This window comes from Heptranchias perlo, chromosome 22, assembly GCF_035084215.1.
Source record: "Heptranchias perlo isolate sHepPer1 chromosome 22, sHepPer1.hap1, whole genome shotgun sequence".
In the NCBI taxonomy this organism is placed as follows: domain Eukaryota; kingdom Metazoa; phylum Chordata; class Chondrichthyes; order Hexanchiformes; family Hexanchidae; genus Heptranchias; species Heptranchias perlo.
In genome coordinates, this window is record NC_090346.1 from 15,010,265 (window position 1) to 15,023,523 (window position 13,259).

At 45.4% G+C, this 13,259-nt stretch overlaps 1 protein-coding gene across 2 annotated transcripts in view; it reads left to right on the top strand.

Annotated features, from left to right (window-relative positions):
- Positions 1 to 13,045, top strand: part of grid2ipb (glutamate receptor, ionotropic, delta 2 (Grid2) interacting protein, b) — a 68,395-nt gene extending 55,350 nt beyond the window's left edge. For both annotated transcript variants that reach the window (XM_068002995.1, XM_068002994.1), the window contains 5 exons: positions 91 to 177; positions 712 to 841; positions 1,701 to 1,819; positions 2,543 to 2,707; positions 11,303 to 13,045. In XM_068002995.1, coding sequence (XP_067859096.1) covers positions 91 to 177; positions 712 to 841; positions 1,701 to 1,819; positions 2,543 to 2,707; positions 11,303 to 11,374 — 573 coding nt within the window. In that variant the 3' untranslated portion in view covers positions 11,375 to 13,045. The remainder of the gene's footprint in view (positions 1 to 90; positions 178 to 711; positions 842 to 1,700; positions 1,820 to 2,542; positions 2,708 to 11,302) is intronic.
- The last annotated feature ends 214 nt before the right edge of the window (positions 13,046 to 13,259 follow it).

A 13,259-nucleotide genomic window follows, 5' to 3' on the forward strand; every position in this document is an offset into this window, starting at 1 on the left:
GACAGGAAAGCCAGGGCAGATCCTGTTCGCTTGGTTTACCAGCGCTCCTATTGCTGCTCAGTAATTGTTTCTTTATCTTTACTCTGACAGTTCGTTCTTGCAATGGGAAATTACCTCAACAATGGACAGCCCAAGAGCCCCAAAACCACAGGATTTAAAATTAATTTCCTGACAGAGGTGAGCAACTGACAGTAAGAGCAGCTGGGTTCAAATGCCAGTCTGTAAGTATTGAGTTGGTGTCGATGTTAAAGGAGGCACCCAAGGGGAAGGGAGCAGCTATTGGTGTTGGCTGCCTAGGTGAGAGGGAAGTAGTTAATTATGTTGGCAACCCTGGGGCAGTGTGGGGAGAAGGTAGTGATTAATGGTGTCAGCAGTTCCTGTGGGATGGGAGGGGAGTGGTTAACGGGTGTCATCAGCCGATAGGAATGGAAATGGAGTGAATGGTTATCAATGTCGACACTCCCTGGAGATGGGGAGGGTGGTGGCCAATTGTGTCTGCATCCTTTGGGGGAGGGGCGCGGTTAATTGTGTTGGTGCCCCTGTGGGAGGGGAGTGGTTAATTGTGTCTGTGTCCCTTGACGGAGGGGAGTGGGCAATTGTTATGGTGTGCCGGGGAGGGCTTAACCCTGTTGGAAACTGCTCTCATTTGAGTTAGGAAAGTGCCCCCCTGCTGCATCCCTTTCTCATTTGATGTGTATGTTTCTTTCCCAGCTTGACACCACAAAGACTGTGGATGGAAAATCTACTTTCTTGCACATTCTTGCCAAATCACTGAGCCAACACTTTCCTGAGCTGCTGGATTTTGCCAAGGAGATTCCGACTGTGGCACTTGCTGCAAAAGGTCAGTTAAAAACATTAAGCAGTATCTGCCTGAAAGGGAGTGAGTGTTTGAGCTCAGATTATACAGTGACAAGTCACTGATACCCAAAAGTACAAATGTTTCATTTTGCCAGAAGCCTATGGGATGGAACTTTGTAAGGCCCTCTGCCATTGGCAGGATGGTGTCGAGGTTCTTGAGTGGTGTTCCAGCTGCACCCATCCAGGCGAGTGGTAAGTCTTCTATTACACTCCTGACTTGAGGCTTGTAGGTCTTGGAGAGGCTTTGAGGGTTCAGCGGGTAAGACACTCCCCACAGAACGCCCAGCCTCAACTCTGCTCTTGTAGGCAGAGTGTTGATATGGCTGGTCCAGTTAAGCTTCTGGTCAGTGAAGATATTGAATGTTGGGGATTCAGCAGTGGTGGTATTGGAGATCTAGAGAAGCTGGTTGGGCTTTATCTTGTTGGAGATTGTTATTACCTGACACGTGGCATGAATTTTGGAGTTGGGTGAAAGGATATTTATTGTAAATCTATAAATGTAGCATGTGACTGTTATTTATATGTTTGTTATTCTTTTTGTAAAATAAATTTGCTTGATATTTTCAACTTAATGCAAGGATGGATCTGATGTTCTACTGTTTTCAAATACAGGAGTGAGACATTGCGAAGGCGTAAATCCCGTAGCTAAAAATTATTACTAAACAAGCCTTGCTGTTCACTTCCTGGCCACATTACTAAAAGCTTATCTAAATCTCAAGGTAAGGTTAGACACTGTCAAAGTTACGGAGAGGTACGACTTACCCACGGTCTAAGATACAAGAATCGGAACAATCCAGGGCAAGAAAAAGACCCAAGAAAGTAAAACTCTCCCTTTTTTCCAGTTAATCAGAGAACGATAACTTCTGAAATTATTGACATCCACACAACCAGGAAGGACATACAGGCAGCTTGTGAGAACATGGCAGTCACAGATGAGGACAGATTCGCTGCAGTCATGACCGTATCCTTCCAGACAGAAAACTCCCAGGCAGTCACTCTCGTCTTAAATTATCTTTGTCCATATTATGTATGTTCATGTCATCTGGACTGGTTTCCTATCAACCGAGGGGATCAGAGAAGAATTTTCCAGAGTATTTTTTCCCTTATTGGTCTTTTTTTTTTGCCTGTCCCGGGAGGGAGAGAGGAAGTGTTTAGTCGCGATGCTCCGGCCAGCATGAGTATGGGGCAGGCTTGATGGATCAGCTTGTCTTTTCCTGCTGGTTAATTTTGTATGTTTGTATGTCAGAGTGTATAGCTCCCTCTACATTGTACCATCCAGCACTTGCAGGTCAGGTACAATATGGTTTAGATACAGAGTAAAACTCCCTCTCCACTGCCACATCGAGCACTCCTAGGGCAGGTATAACACAGTAAAGGTCCCTTGATGCTGTAAGTACAGTGTGCTATTTTGTACAGCTTGCACAGTGTGGGGTTGTAAGAAATGTCAGAGGAACAGATGCTTGTCACACAAGAGAGCTACCAGTAAACATTTCCTACACTGGACATCAAATATGTTTGGTCCAAATTTCGACAAAAGTGGACGAAACAGGTCGATAATGTGCAGCCCTGCAGTGAAGTGAGGGTTGGGCCCGTTCCGGATCGTGTGTGGCTCAAGTTTTGAAAAGTTCCCCATGTTCTCCAGAGCTGAGCTGTATTGCTGTTACTGTCTTAACCGGTGCGTCAGGCATTCCTGGGGGATGCCCAGCCAGTCATCTCTTCCCTCGACTCCCTGCAGCACCGAGCCATTGAGGAGTTCAATAAAGTCTCAACGTTTTTTGGGGAAGATTCAAAGGCGACCACGACTGAAGCTTTCTTCGGGATATTTGCAGAATTTATCACAAAGTTTGAGGTAAGGTTTGGTCAGGATTATCCTGCAGCAAATAAACGCAGTTATTAGCCACAATCACATTGAATATTTCCAAATGTTCTGACTTAGTAAAATCCCTTTTTTTATTTAGCTCCTTTATGTTTTGCTGCTACTATAATAGTAACAGTCTCTCATCTTCCTTTCAGTTTTATGAAAATTTAATATGTGACTGCAATATACACAGGGACACATACACAAGAGAAATGTGCGACATATATGGAGGAATATCTGATGTATAATACAAGGTTTTGGATGAGCTGAAGTGTACTGAGTGGAGGATGGGAGGTTAGTCAGGGCTGGATTTGAGTAATCCAGTTTGAAGGTGACGAAGACATGAATGAGGGTTTCAGCAGCAGATGGGCTGAGGTAGGGATGGAGGAGGGCAATATTACGGAGGTGGAAGTAGGTGGTTTTTGTATTGGAGAGGATATAGGGCTGTTCAAAATCTGGCTTAAACAGGATGCCACAGTTGTGAACAGTCTCATTCAGCCTGAGACAGTGGGCAGAGAGGGAGCTAAAGTTGGTCGCGATGGTAGGGAGTTTGTTGTGGAGGTCAAAGATGATGGTTTGGTCTTCCCAGTGTTTAGCTTGAGAAAGTTATGGCTCATGTCAGAATTTATGATGGACAAGCAGTCTGACAGAACAGAAGCCTTAAGGGCTGAAGAAAAGTGGTGAAGAGGTAGAGTAGGATGTCATTGCCGTACATATGGAAGTTGACCCCATGTCTGTGGATGATGTTGTCAAGCAGCAGCATGTAGATGAGGAAGAAGGGGCCAAGGATGGACCTTTGGGGGACTCAGGAGGTGAAGATGTGGGGGCAGAGATGCTCTGGCTATGATTTGGAAGGATGAGTGGGACCAAGCAAGGGTGGTTTCACAGAGCTGGTGGAGAGGCTTTGGAAGAGGGTTGTGTGATTGACTGTGTCAAAGGCTGCAAAGAAGACATGGGGAGATAATGCAAAATGATGGCAGTCACAGAGAAAGTCATTTGTGACTTTGGTTATGGCCATTTTGGTACTATGGGAAGGCCAGAAACCTGATTGAAGGAGTTCAGAAAGAGAGTTGTGGGAGAACTTGGCACGGACCTGGATAGTGACAACAAGGGTTTTGAAGAGGAAAGGGAATATGTGACATGATGTATGTATGTGACGCAGATGTGTGATATAAGGGAATATAGAATCATAGGTTACAGCACGGAAGGAGGACATTCGGCCCATCGAGTCAGTGCCAGCTCTACGCAAGAGCAATCCAGCTAGTCCCACTCCCCCGCCCTATCTCACTGCCCTGCAGATTTTTTCCTTTCAACTACTTATCCAGTTCCCTTTTGAAGGCTACGATTGAATCTGCCTCCGCCATCCACTCGGGCAGTGCATTCCAGATCATAACCACTCACTGCGTAAAAAAACTTTTTTTCCTCATGTCACCTTTGGTTCTTTTGCCAATCACGTTAAATCTAAGTCCTCTGGTTCTTGACCCTTCTGCCAATGGGAACAGTTTCTCTCTCTATTCTGTCTAGACCCTTCATGATTTTGAATACCTCTATCAAATCTTCTCTCAATCTTCTCTGTTCCAAGGAGAATAACCCCAGTCTATCCACATACCAAAGTCCCTCCTCCCTGGAATCATTCTAGTAAATCTTTTCTGCACCATCTCTAAGGCCTTCACATCTTTCCTAAAGTGCAGTGCCCAGAACTGGACATAATACTTCAGCTGAGGTCGAACCAGTGTTTTATAAAGGTTCATCATGACTTCCATACTTTTGTACTCTATGCCTCTATTTATAAAGCCCAGGATCACTTATGCTTTTTTAACCACTTTCTCAACCTGCCCTGCCACCCTCAACGATCTGTGCACATGTAGATCTCTCTGTTCCTGTACCCCTTTTAGAATTGTACCCTTTAGTTTATATTGCCTCTCTTCGTTCTTCTTACCGAAATGTATTACTTCGCATTTTTCTCTGTTAAATTTCATCTGCCACGTGTCCGCCCATTCCAACAGCCTGTCTATATCCTCTTGAAGTCTATCACTATCCTCCTCACTGTTCACTATACTTCAAAGTTTTGTGTCATCTGCAAATTTGGAAATTGTGCCCTGTACACCCAAGTCCAAGTCATTAATATATATCAAGAAAAGCAGTGGTCCTAGTACCGATCCCTGGGGAACACCACTGTACACCTCCCTCCAGTCTGAAAAACAACCGTTCACCGCTACTCTCTGTTTCCTATCTCTTAGCCAATTCTGTATCCATGCTGCTATTGCCCCCTTTTATTCCATGGGCCTCAATCTTGATGACAAGCCTATTATGCGGCACTTTATCAAACGCATTTTGGAAGTCCATATACACCACATCATCCTCTCTGTTACCTCATCAAAAAACTCAATCAAGTTAGTTAAACACTATTTGCCTTTAACTAATCCATACTGGCTTTCCCTAACAATCCACACTTGTCCAAGTGACTGCTAATTCTGTCCCGGATTATCATTTCTAAAAGTTTCTCCACCACCAAGGTTAAACTGACTGGCCTGTAGTTGCTGGCTTAATCCTTACACCTTTATTGAACAAGGGTATAATATTTGCAATTCTCCAGTCCTCTGGCACCACCCCCGTATCTAAGGATGTTTGGAAGATTATGGCCAGTACTTCCGCAATTTCCACCCTTACTTCCCTCAGCAACCTAGGATGCATCCCATCCGGACCGGGCGACTTATCTACCTTAACTACAGCTAGCCTTTCTAGTACCTCCTCTATCAACTTTTAGCCCATATCTCAATTATCTCTATTCAAACTCTGGCAGCATCTTCTTCCTTGGTAAAGACAGATGCAAAGTACTCATTTCATACCTCGGCCAGGCCCTCTGCCTCCATGAGTAGATCTCATTTATTGTCCCTAATCGGCCTTACCCCTCCTCTTACTACCCGTTTACTGTTTACATGCCTGTAGAAGACTTTTGGATTCCCTTTTATGTTGGCCACCAGTCTATTCTCATACTCTTTGCCCCTCTTATTTCCTTTTTCACTTCCCTCTGAACTTTCTATATTCAGCCTGGTTTTCACTTGTGTTATCAACCTGACAACTGTCATACGCACCTCTTCATCTTACTCTCTATTCTTTTGTCATTCAGGGAGCTCTGGCTTTAGTGGCCCTACCCTTTTCCAGCATGGTACCTAGACTGTACCTGAACCATCTCCTCCTAAAGGCTGCCCATTGATGGATTACAGTTTTGCATGCCAATCTTTGATTCCAATTTACCCAAGCCAGATCTGTTCTCATCCCACTGAAATTGGCCCTCCTCCAAATGAATATTTTTACTTTAGAGTGTAGAGTATAATACAGATGTTTGTGATATACATGGTGGGAATATGTGATGTTGCATATGATATATGCAGGAAGGAATATCTGAGACTAAGGTTATGTCATGTGATTTGTAATATACACGGGGAAAATATGTGACAAGGAAATATGATATACATTGTTGGGGAATAGGCAACATGAGTGTGTGATACACACCAAGGGAATATGTGATGGACATGTGATGTACAAGGGTGTACATGAATATATGATGGTACATATGATATATGAGAAGGGCTATTTGACTGGGTGTGTGATATGTTCTAAGGGGATATGTGACATGGGAATGTGATATACATGGGGGTTAATATGACTGGGTGTGTGATATTCAGAGGAAAATATGATAGTTATGTGATATATGGAGGGCAGAGAGGGAATGCATGATAATCCAGGGAACAAATGTTAGGAATGAAAGATATAATATATATATATATATATATATACACTGCCAAGTAGCATTATTGAGGTCATAGTATCATGTCTGAATGTGGAAGATGGAGATGAGATGGATGTGTAAATGTGTAGAATGTTTCCCAAAGTCAGCTGCTGAGTTTAAAGAAGAATGGAATTCATAATGAAGAATAGAACAGAATCAAAAGGGTGTGATTTTGGCTGGAATTTAGCAATGAGAAAGGTAATAAAGTTGATCACTTGCTCAAGGTGAATAGATTAGATAATGAGTAGGAGAGGCTGAAGGGGAAAGTAATTTGATAATCACAGATTGCAATATGGCAATGTGAATCGAGAGGGAGGGTGAAAGTACAAATTGTTTCATGGAGGTGACTGCTTTTCAAACTTCAGTTTCAGCTCTCCTGATGGTGTAGTTGGGTAAGGACACTCCTGGTGATACAGTGACCTGTGCTGACTGGGATCCCTGGGTTTGTGTTTAGTTAGCTGATCACAGTTAGGGTTGCACAGTTTGCCTCAGTGTCCCTGGGCTTGTGTTTCTGCTCCTGTTCATATGCAGATATTGTGTGAGGATAGGGTTGGACTCGCACATGAAGAATTCCACTGACATCTACTACAAGCCCACCAACTCGCACCCACTTCCCACTTTCTGTAAGGACTCCATTCCCTTCTCCCAGCAGGGACGTCGGTGGAGGTTCCCATCTGGAAAATCTTGCCAAGATGTGCTCGTTCATGGATTTTTAGGGCCTAAGAGCCCTGTGGTTGGGATCATGGGAATGTCACCCATGGTATGGAACTGGTCAGAGCTGAGTTAATGTAGATTGTAATGTTAGACTGAGATCCTGAAATATCACTTAGTTGCAGGGAGAGTTTCAGTTTCCTCCTCTGAGATTATTTACTTCTCTCAGAAGGTTAAATACATTCAAGAGAGCATACATTGCATTCGATGTGCAGGGGAGGGGACTGGATTAGTCAGATGGCAGTTACGTTCTTATGAAGTCAGGGAATTGGAATTGTTGTGTGCCTAAGAGATACACAACTGTCCAGTCCAAGAGCTCACGTCCTTTCAGAGCATTTGTAGTGTAGAATGAGACTTTTTGTCCTGAGCCGACAGTTGTACTCTCCACATCCCCATTCTCACTTTTTAAGCAATATGATCCTGTTAATTGTTCATTTATTAGTTCAAGTTGAGTTACTTTATTACAGCCTGAGATTTCTAAGCTGCATTGTGGTGTAAAAAGTATGAACAAACTGACCTGTTAATTGCAATAATGAGCACATCGGGCTGTCCTGGAGAAAGGATTGTGACCACAGGAGATAAACAACACTTGGAAATGATGCAAGAGTCATGCATGGTGTCTGTTGCTAAGCCACAGAGGTGGGCAGCTGGCTGATTTCTGGCTGCTCTGGGACCCAGCCTCCAATAGTTTGAATCATTTTGAAACAGAAATTAACAAATGTTGGTACACTGGTTTTGAGGCAGATTTAAAGTAGTGTGTATGGTAAGAACTGGTATCCACCTTTGCCCTCAGAACTTTATGGGTTGTCTTTCTGATTGTCATGGGTTGAAAGGGGTATGTCTAACAGGAAAGTGCTGATTGGGTGATGGTTACAATATGCATGGTGGAATGATGGGACAGTGGGATATAATGTCCTTCGGGGAAGGAAACCTGCCGTCCTTACCCGGTCTGGGAAAAACCTACTTGACCCCGTCCTCCCCAATCTACCTGTCGCAGATGCATCAGTCCATGACAGTATTGGTAGGAGTGACCACTGCACAGTCCTTGTGGAGACGAAGTCCCGTCTTACACTGAGGACACCATCCAATGTGTTGTGTGGCACTACCACCTTGCTAAATGGGATAGATTCAGAACAGATCTAGCAGCTCAAAACTGGGCATCCATGAGGCACTGTGGGCCATCATCAGCAGCAGATTCGTACTCCAGCACAATCTGTAACCTCATGGCCCGACATATTCCTCACTCTACCATTACCAACAAGCCAGGGGATCAACCCTGGTTCAATGAGGAGTGTAGAAGAGCATGCCAGGAGCAGCACCAGGTGTACCTAAAAATGAGGTGCCAACCTGGTGAAGCTACAACACAGGACTTACATGCATGCTAAACAGCGGAAGCAACATTCTATAGACAGAGCTAAGCGATTCCACAACCAACAGATCAGATCAAAGCTCTGCAGTCCTGCCACATCCAGTCGTGAATGGTGGTGGACAATTAAACAACTAACAGGAGGAGGAGGCTCTGTACATATTCCCATCCTCAATGATGGCAGAGTCCAGCACGTGAGTGCAAAAGACAAAGCTTAAGTGTTTGCAACCATCTTCAGCCAGAAGTGCCGAGTAGATGATCCATCTCGGCCTCCTTCCGATATCCCCACCATCACAGAAGCCAGTCTTCAGCCAATTCAATTCACTCCACATGAAAGCAGGACAAATCCAATCTGGCCAATTACCTCCCCATCAGCCTACTCTCAATCATCAGCAAAGTGATGGAAGGTGTCGTCGACAGTGCTATCAAGCGGCACTTACTCGCCAATAACCTGCTCACCAATGCTCAGTTTGAGTTCTGCCAGGACCACTCGGCTCCAGACCTCATTATAGCCTTGGTCCAAATATGGACAAATGAGCTGAATTGGTGAGGTGAGAGTGACTGCCCTTGATATCAAGGCAATATTTGACCAAGTGTGGCACCAAGGAGCCCTAGTAAAATTGAAGTCAGTGGGAATCGGGGGAAAACTCTCCAGTGGCTGGAGTCGTACCTAGCACAAAGGAAGATGGTAGTGGTTGTTGGAGGCCAATCATCTCAGCCCCAGGACATTGCTGCAGGAGTTCCTCAGGGCAGTGTCCTCTGCCCAACCATCTTCAACTGCTTCATTAATGACCTTCCCTCCATCATAAGGTCAGAAATGGGAATGTTCGCTGATGATTGCACAGTGTTCAGTTCCATTCGCAACCCCTCAGATAATGAAGTGGTCCATGCCCGCATGCAGCAAGACCTGGACAACATCCAGGCTTGGGCTGATATATGGCAAGTAACATTCACGCCAGACAAGTGCCAGGCAATGACAATTTCCAACAAGAGAGAGTCTAACCACCTCCCCTTGACATTCAATGGCATTACCATCGCCGAATCCCCCACAATCAACATCCTGGGGGTCACCATTGACCAGAAACTTAACTGGACTAGCCACATAAATACTGTGGCTACAAGAGCAGGACAGAGGCTGGGTATTCTGCGGCGAGTGACTCACCTCCTGACTCCCCAAAGCCTTTCCACCATCTACAAGGCACAAGTCGGGAGTGTGATGGAATACTCTCCACTTGCCTGGATGAACGCAGCTCCGACAACACTCAAGAAGCTCGACACTGTCCAGGACAAAGCAGCCCGCTTGATTGGCACCCCAATCAACCTTCACCACCGGTGCACTGTGGCTGCAGTGTGTACCATCCACAGGATGCACTGCAGGAATTCGCCAAGGCTTCTTCGACAGCACCTCCCAAATCCGCGACCTCTACCACCTAGAAGGACAAGAGCAGCAGGCACATGTCACACACCACCCTGACTTGGAAGTATATCGCTGTTCCTTCATCATCGCTGGGTCAAAATCCTGGAACTCCCTTCCTAACAGCACTGTGGGAGAACCTTCACTACAAGGACTGCAGCGGTTGAAGAAGGCGGCTCACCACCACCTTCTCAAGGTCAATTAGGGATGGGCAATAAATACTGGCCTTGCCAGCGATGCCCACATCCCATGAACGAATTTTTAAAAAAACAAAATATGCACTGGAGGGGAGTTAACTGGAAGTGGGATACGCAGTGGGAGGGTGGTGAGGAGATTGTAGAGGTAGGATGGAGTGAGACTATCGATGGGCAGATTTTTGAAATCAATATATCGGGAGCTAGGAGAAAATAAGGTTGGTAAGGACAGATCAGCAACTGGCCTTTAGTAAACAAAAAGGTGCAAGCAGTGTGGTTTTAGACAAGTTGTAGAGAACAACAGTGGCAGTTGGATACATTGAGGGCGGGTGGGGGTGAGGCAGACAGGACAGTGTGTTGCACACAGGGGAGTGAGACTGAGAGAATCGGGAGGCAATGACAGTGATAAATGTGGAAATGTGCCCTTATTTTAAATTGGATAGGTTCCCCTTTATTTACATTGGCTGGACACACACTGGTGTTAGAGTGACTGTGATATTCTTCACAGTGCTCTTTGTGTAACTGGTTCTATAGTAGCTTCAGCTTCTAGTGATGACTCAAGAGCACCAAAGAACCGTCACTGGCTAGTGATGGAGTAAGTATATCATTGGCTGTATGATTTGGTCTCATCCAGTGACCCTGCAGCCACTGCTGGAAGCCACCAGGAACCCCCAGATGTGAGCATTTAACCTGATCAATTAGTTCTGGTCAATAATATACAGAATAGGAAGAGATTTTTGTTTGAATAATCAAGGATAAGGCCCATAGTAGGGCCCTGTCCACAGATATATTCCTGTCTGCTGGGCCTATCCTCAGGGTGCAAGATCAGCCTCAGATGACACAGACTAGCACTGTTGTCACTGCTAGGGCTAAGATGTTGCAACCCCCTAGTATGACAAAACTCAACTCCTCCAACCACAAACCTCTAGGCATTTGCAGGACATGTGCCAGTTACAGGTGATATACGACCTCCACCTAGAACTGAGTAAGTGTGGAGCCCTTCCTGGGGTATTCCTGTTACCAATCAAACATAGCATTTAGGTCTATGTGAAAGGAACTGAACCAGAATGTTTTGCTAACCCATGCAGTGATATTTTCTGAATTACAGAGGGCGTACAGCGATACGCAGGTCTCTGTGAACCTGCAGAACCTGAGGGTGGTTTCCCCGCTCGCCTGGTGACACGAATGATGCTTCTCCATTTCCAGCACAGTTTTGCCAAAAAGTGCAATTTTGTTTGACCGACACACGAGTAAGATGATGGGCATTCCCAGCATTGGGATCTCTCTGTAATGACAGCTTTGGAAAGAAGAGTGGCTAATTGGAAGTAGCATCACCGAGATCAACTTGGCAACAACGCAGCACCAAAGCTTGACAGAATCGACTCCTGTCCATTCCCTGTCACATGGCTGCCCCCACTCTCATTTTGTTATAATTACAATTGGTACTAAATAAAGGCAGATCCTATAATCGATTGGTGGAGGCTTGAATTCCAGACCGATTCCCCAACGTGAGCCTCTTGATATCAGCCTTCTTCACTTTGATCAACCAAACCCCTCCAGTTGAGGGACAGTGGAAGTAACATCCTTTCCTTTTCCGCCCTCTTCTTTTTATTTTATACCCCGCTTCGCTCATCCAAGACCCTCTCTATCCCCTCCACCCAAGAGCACCCACGCCCCTATTGATGCTACCCTGCCTCGCGATGCCTCACTTTTCACTCTGATGAGAAGTAACTCTCGCTCCTCTACCCTGAATAGTTCAGCAAACAAAGGACACGGAGTCAACACCAGAGCATCTGACATCAGGGTCCCAGTGAACACCTGGCCGAGTGAGCCTAGGTTAATATTGCATCAATAGGTGGGCGTGGTCCAGTTTGAAGCAGGTAGGTATGAGTCAGTACACCCACCTGGGCAGGTGGATATGGGTCAGTACTCATGCCTGGGTATGTGGATATAGGTGAGTACATAGGAGTTGTTCAATGAAAAAAGACCAAGTTTCATCTAGTTCGCCTTCTACCATCCTGGTAGTCTCATGATCTACCATGAATCCTCCATGTAAGACTGAAATCACTATGGTTCGACTGAGGGGCTGGTGGGTAAGAGCACTTCCCAGCGGGGGACTGAGTCATACAGACCAGAAGACCCCCGATTTGCCCTCCAGCCTGCGCTGAGTTTGCTGATGTGATATAAGCAGTGGTTGGGAGATTACAATTGACACCAGCACCCCTGGGTTGGGGAGGGAAATAATCAGCCAGGGTTCCCACTCCTGATCACTATCCAGTGACCCCTGCTGGAAACTGGGGATGTGCGATATTGGCTGAGGACAAGATGGGCTTTAGCTGTGATGCTCCCTGTTGTTGAACAGCCTGTCAGCATTCACTATCTACGTTCATGCACGTGGATAACGGCCATTCTGGGAAGGTACCGGAGGGTAGTTGGCATCAGCGGAGCTAACGGCTTCAGGAGCGGAAGAAACAAAAACTGAAATCCCTGAGATATGGGAGCCTTTCAGTAATTAACATCCAGAGCACTGGTCTGTGGGCCTGCAGTTTTCTGACATCCCAGGGGCGGGTAAGGTTGTTCCCACCACCAAGTATTCTGAAATTTATCCCCAAACATTTTACTTTAAAAAAATACAAAGTCCCCTTTTTTCCCACTTATTCCTGTGACTCTTGGTGGGATTATTAATTATTCAGATTATTAAAGTTTTTGTTGAATGTTCCTCATAGGTTCTGAAATTTATTTTGCTTATGATTCCACCCCTCCCCCATCCCGTTCCCTGTCTCTTTTAAGGACTTGGCAAAAGATGGCATCAGTGTGTCCCCTTGTTACTGGAAATACAACGAATTAAATGGAAAGGACCCTGTTCTGAGAGACTGCTTTATACAGGTGTTTGGCTCAGCTGTTTGTTACCGTGGTTACTGCTTGTTTAGTCAATCCTGCTGGACTTTACAACCTGAGCCTCAGGTCGAAAAAGCAGTGAATTGTACCCAGGCATGTTGCTTGTGAGCATTGTGTCTGAAAGTACTATTTATTCAAATAATGTAAGATTTATAAAATGTAAAATC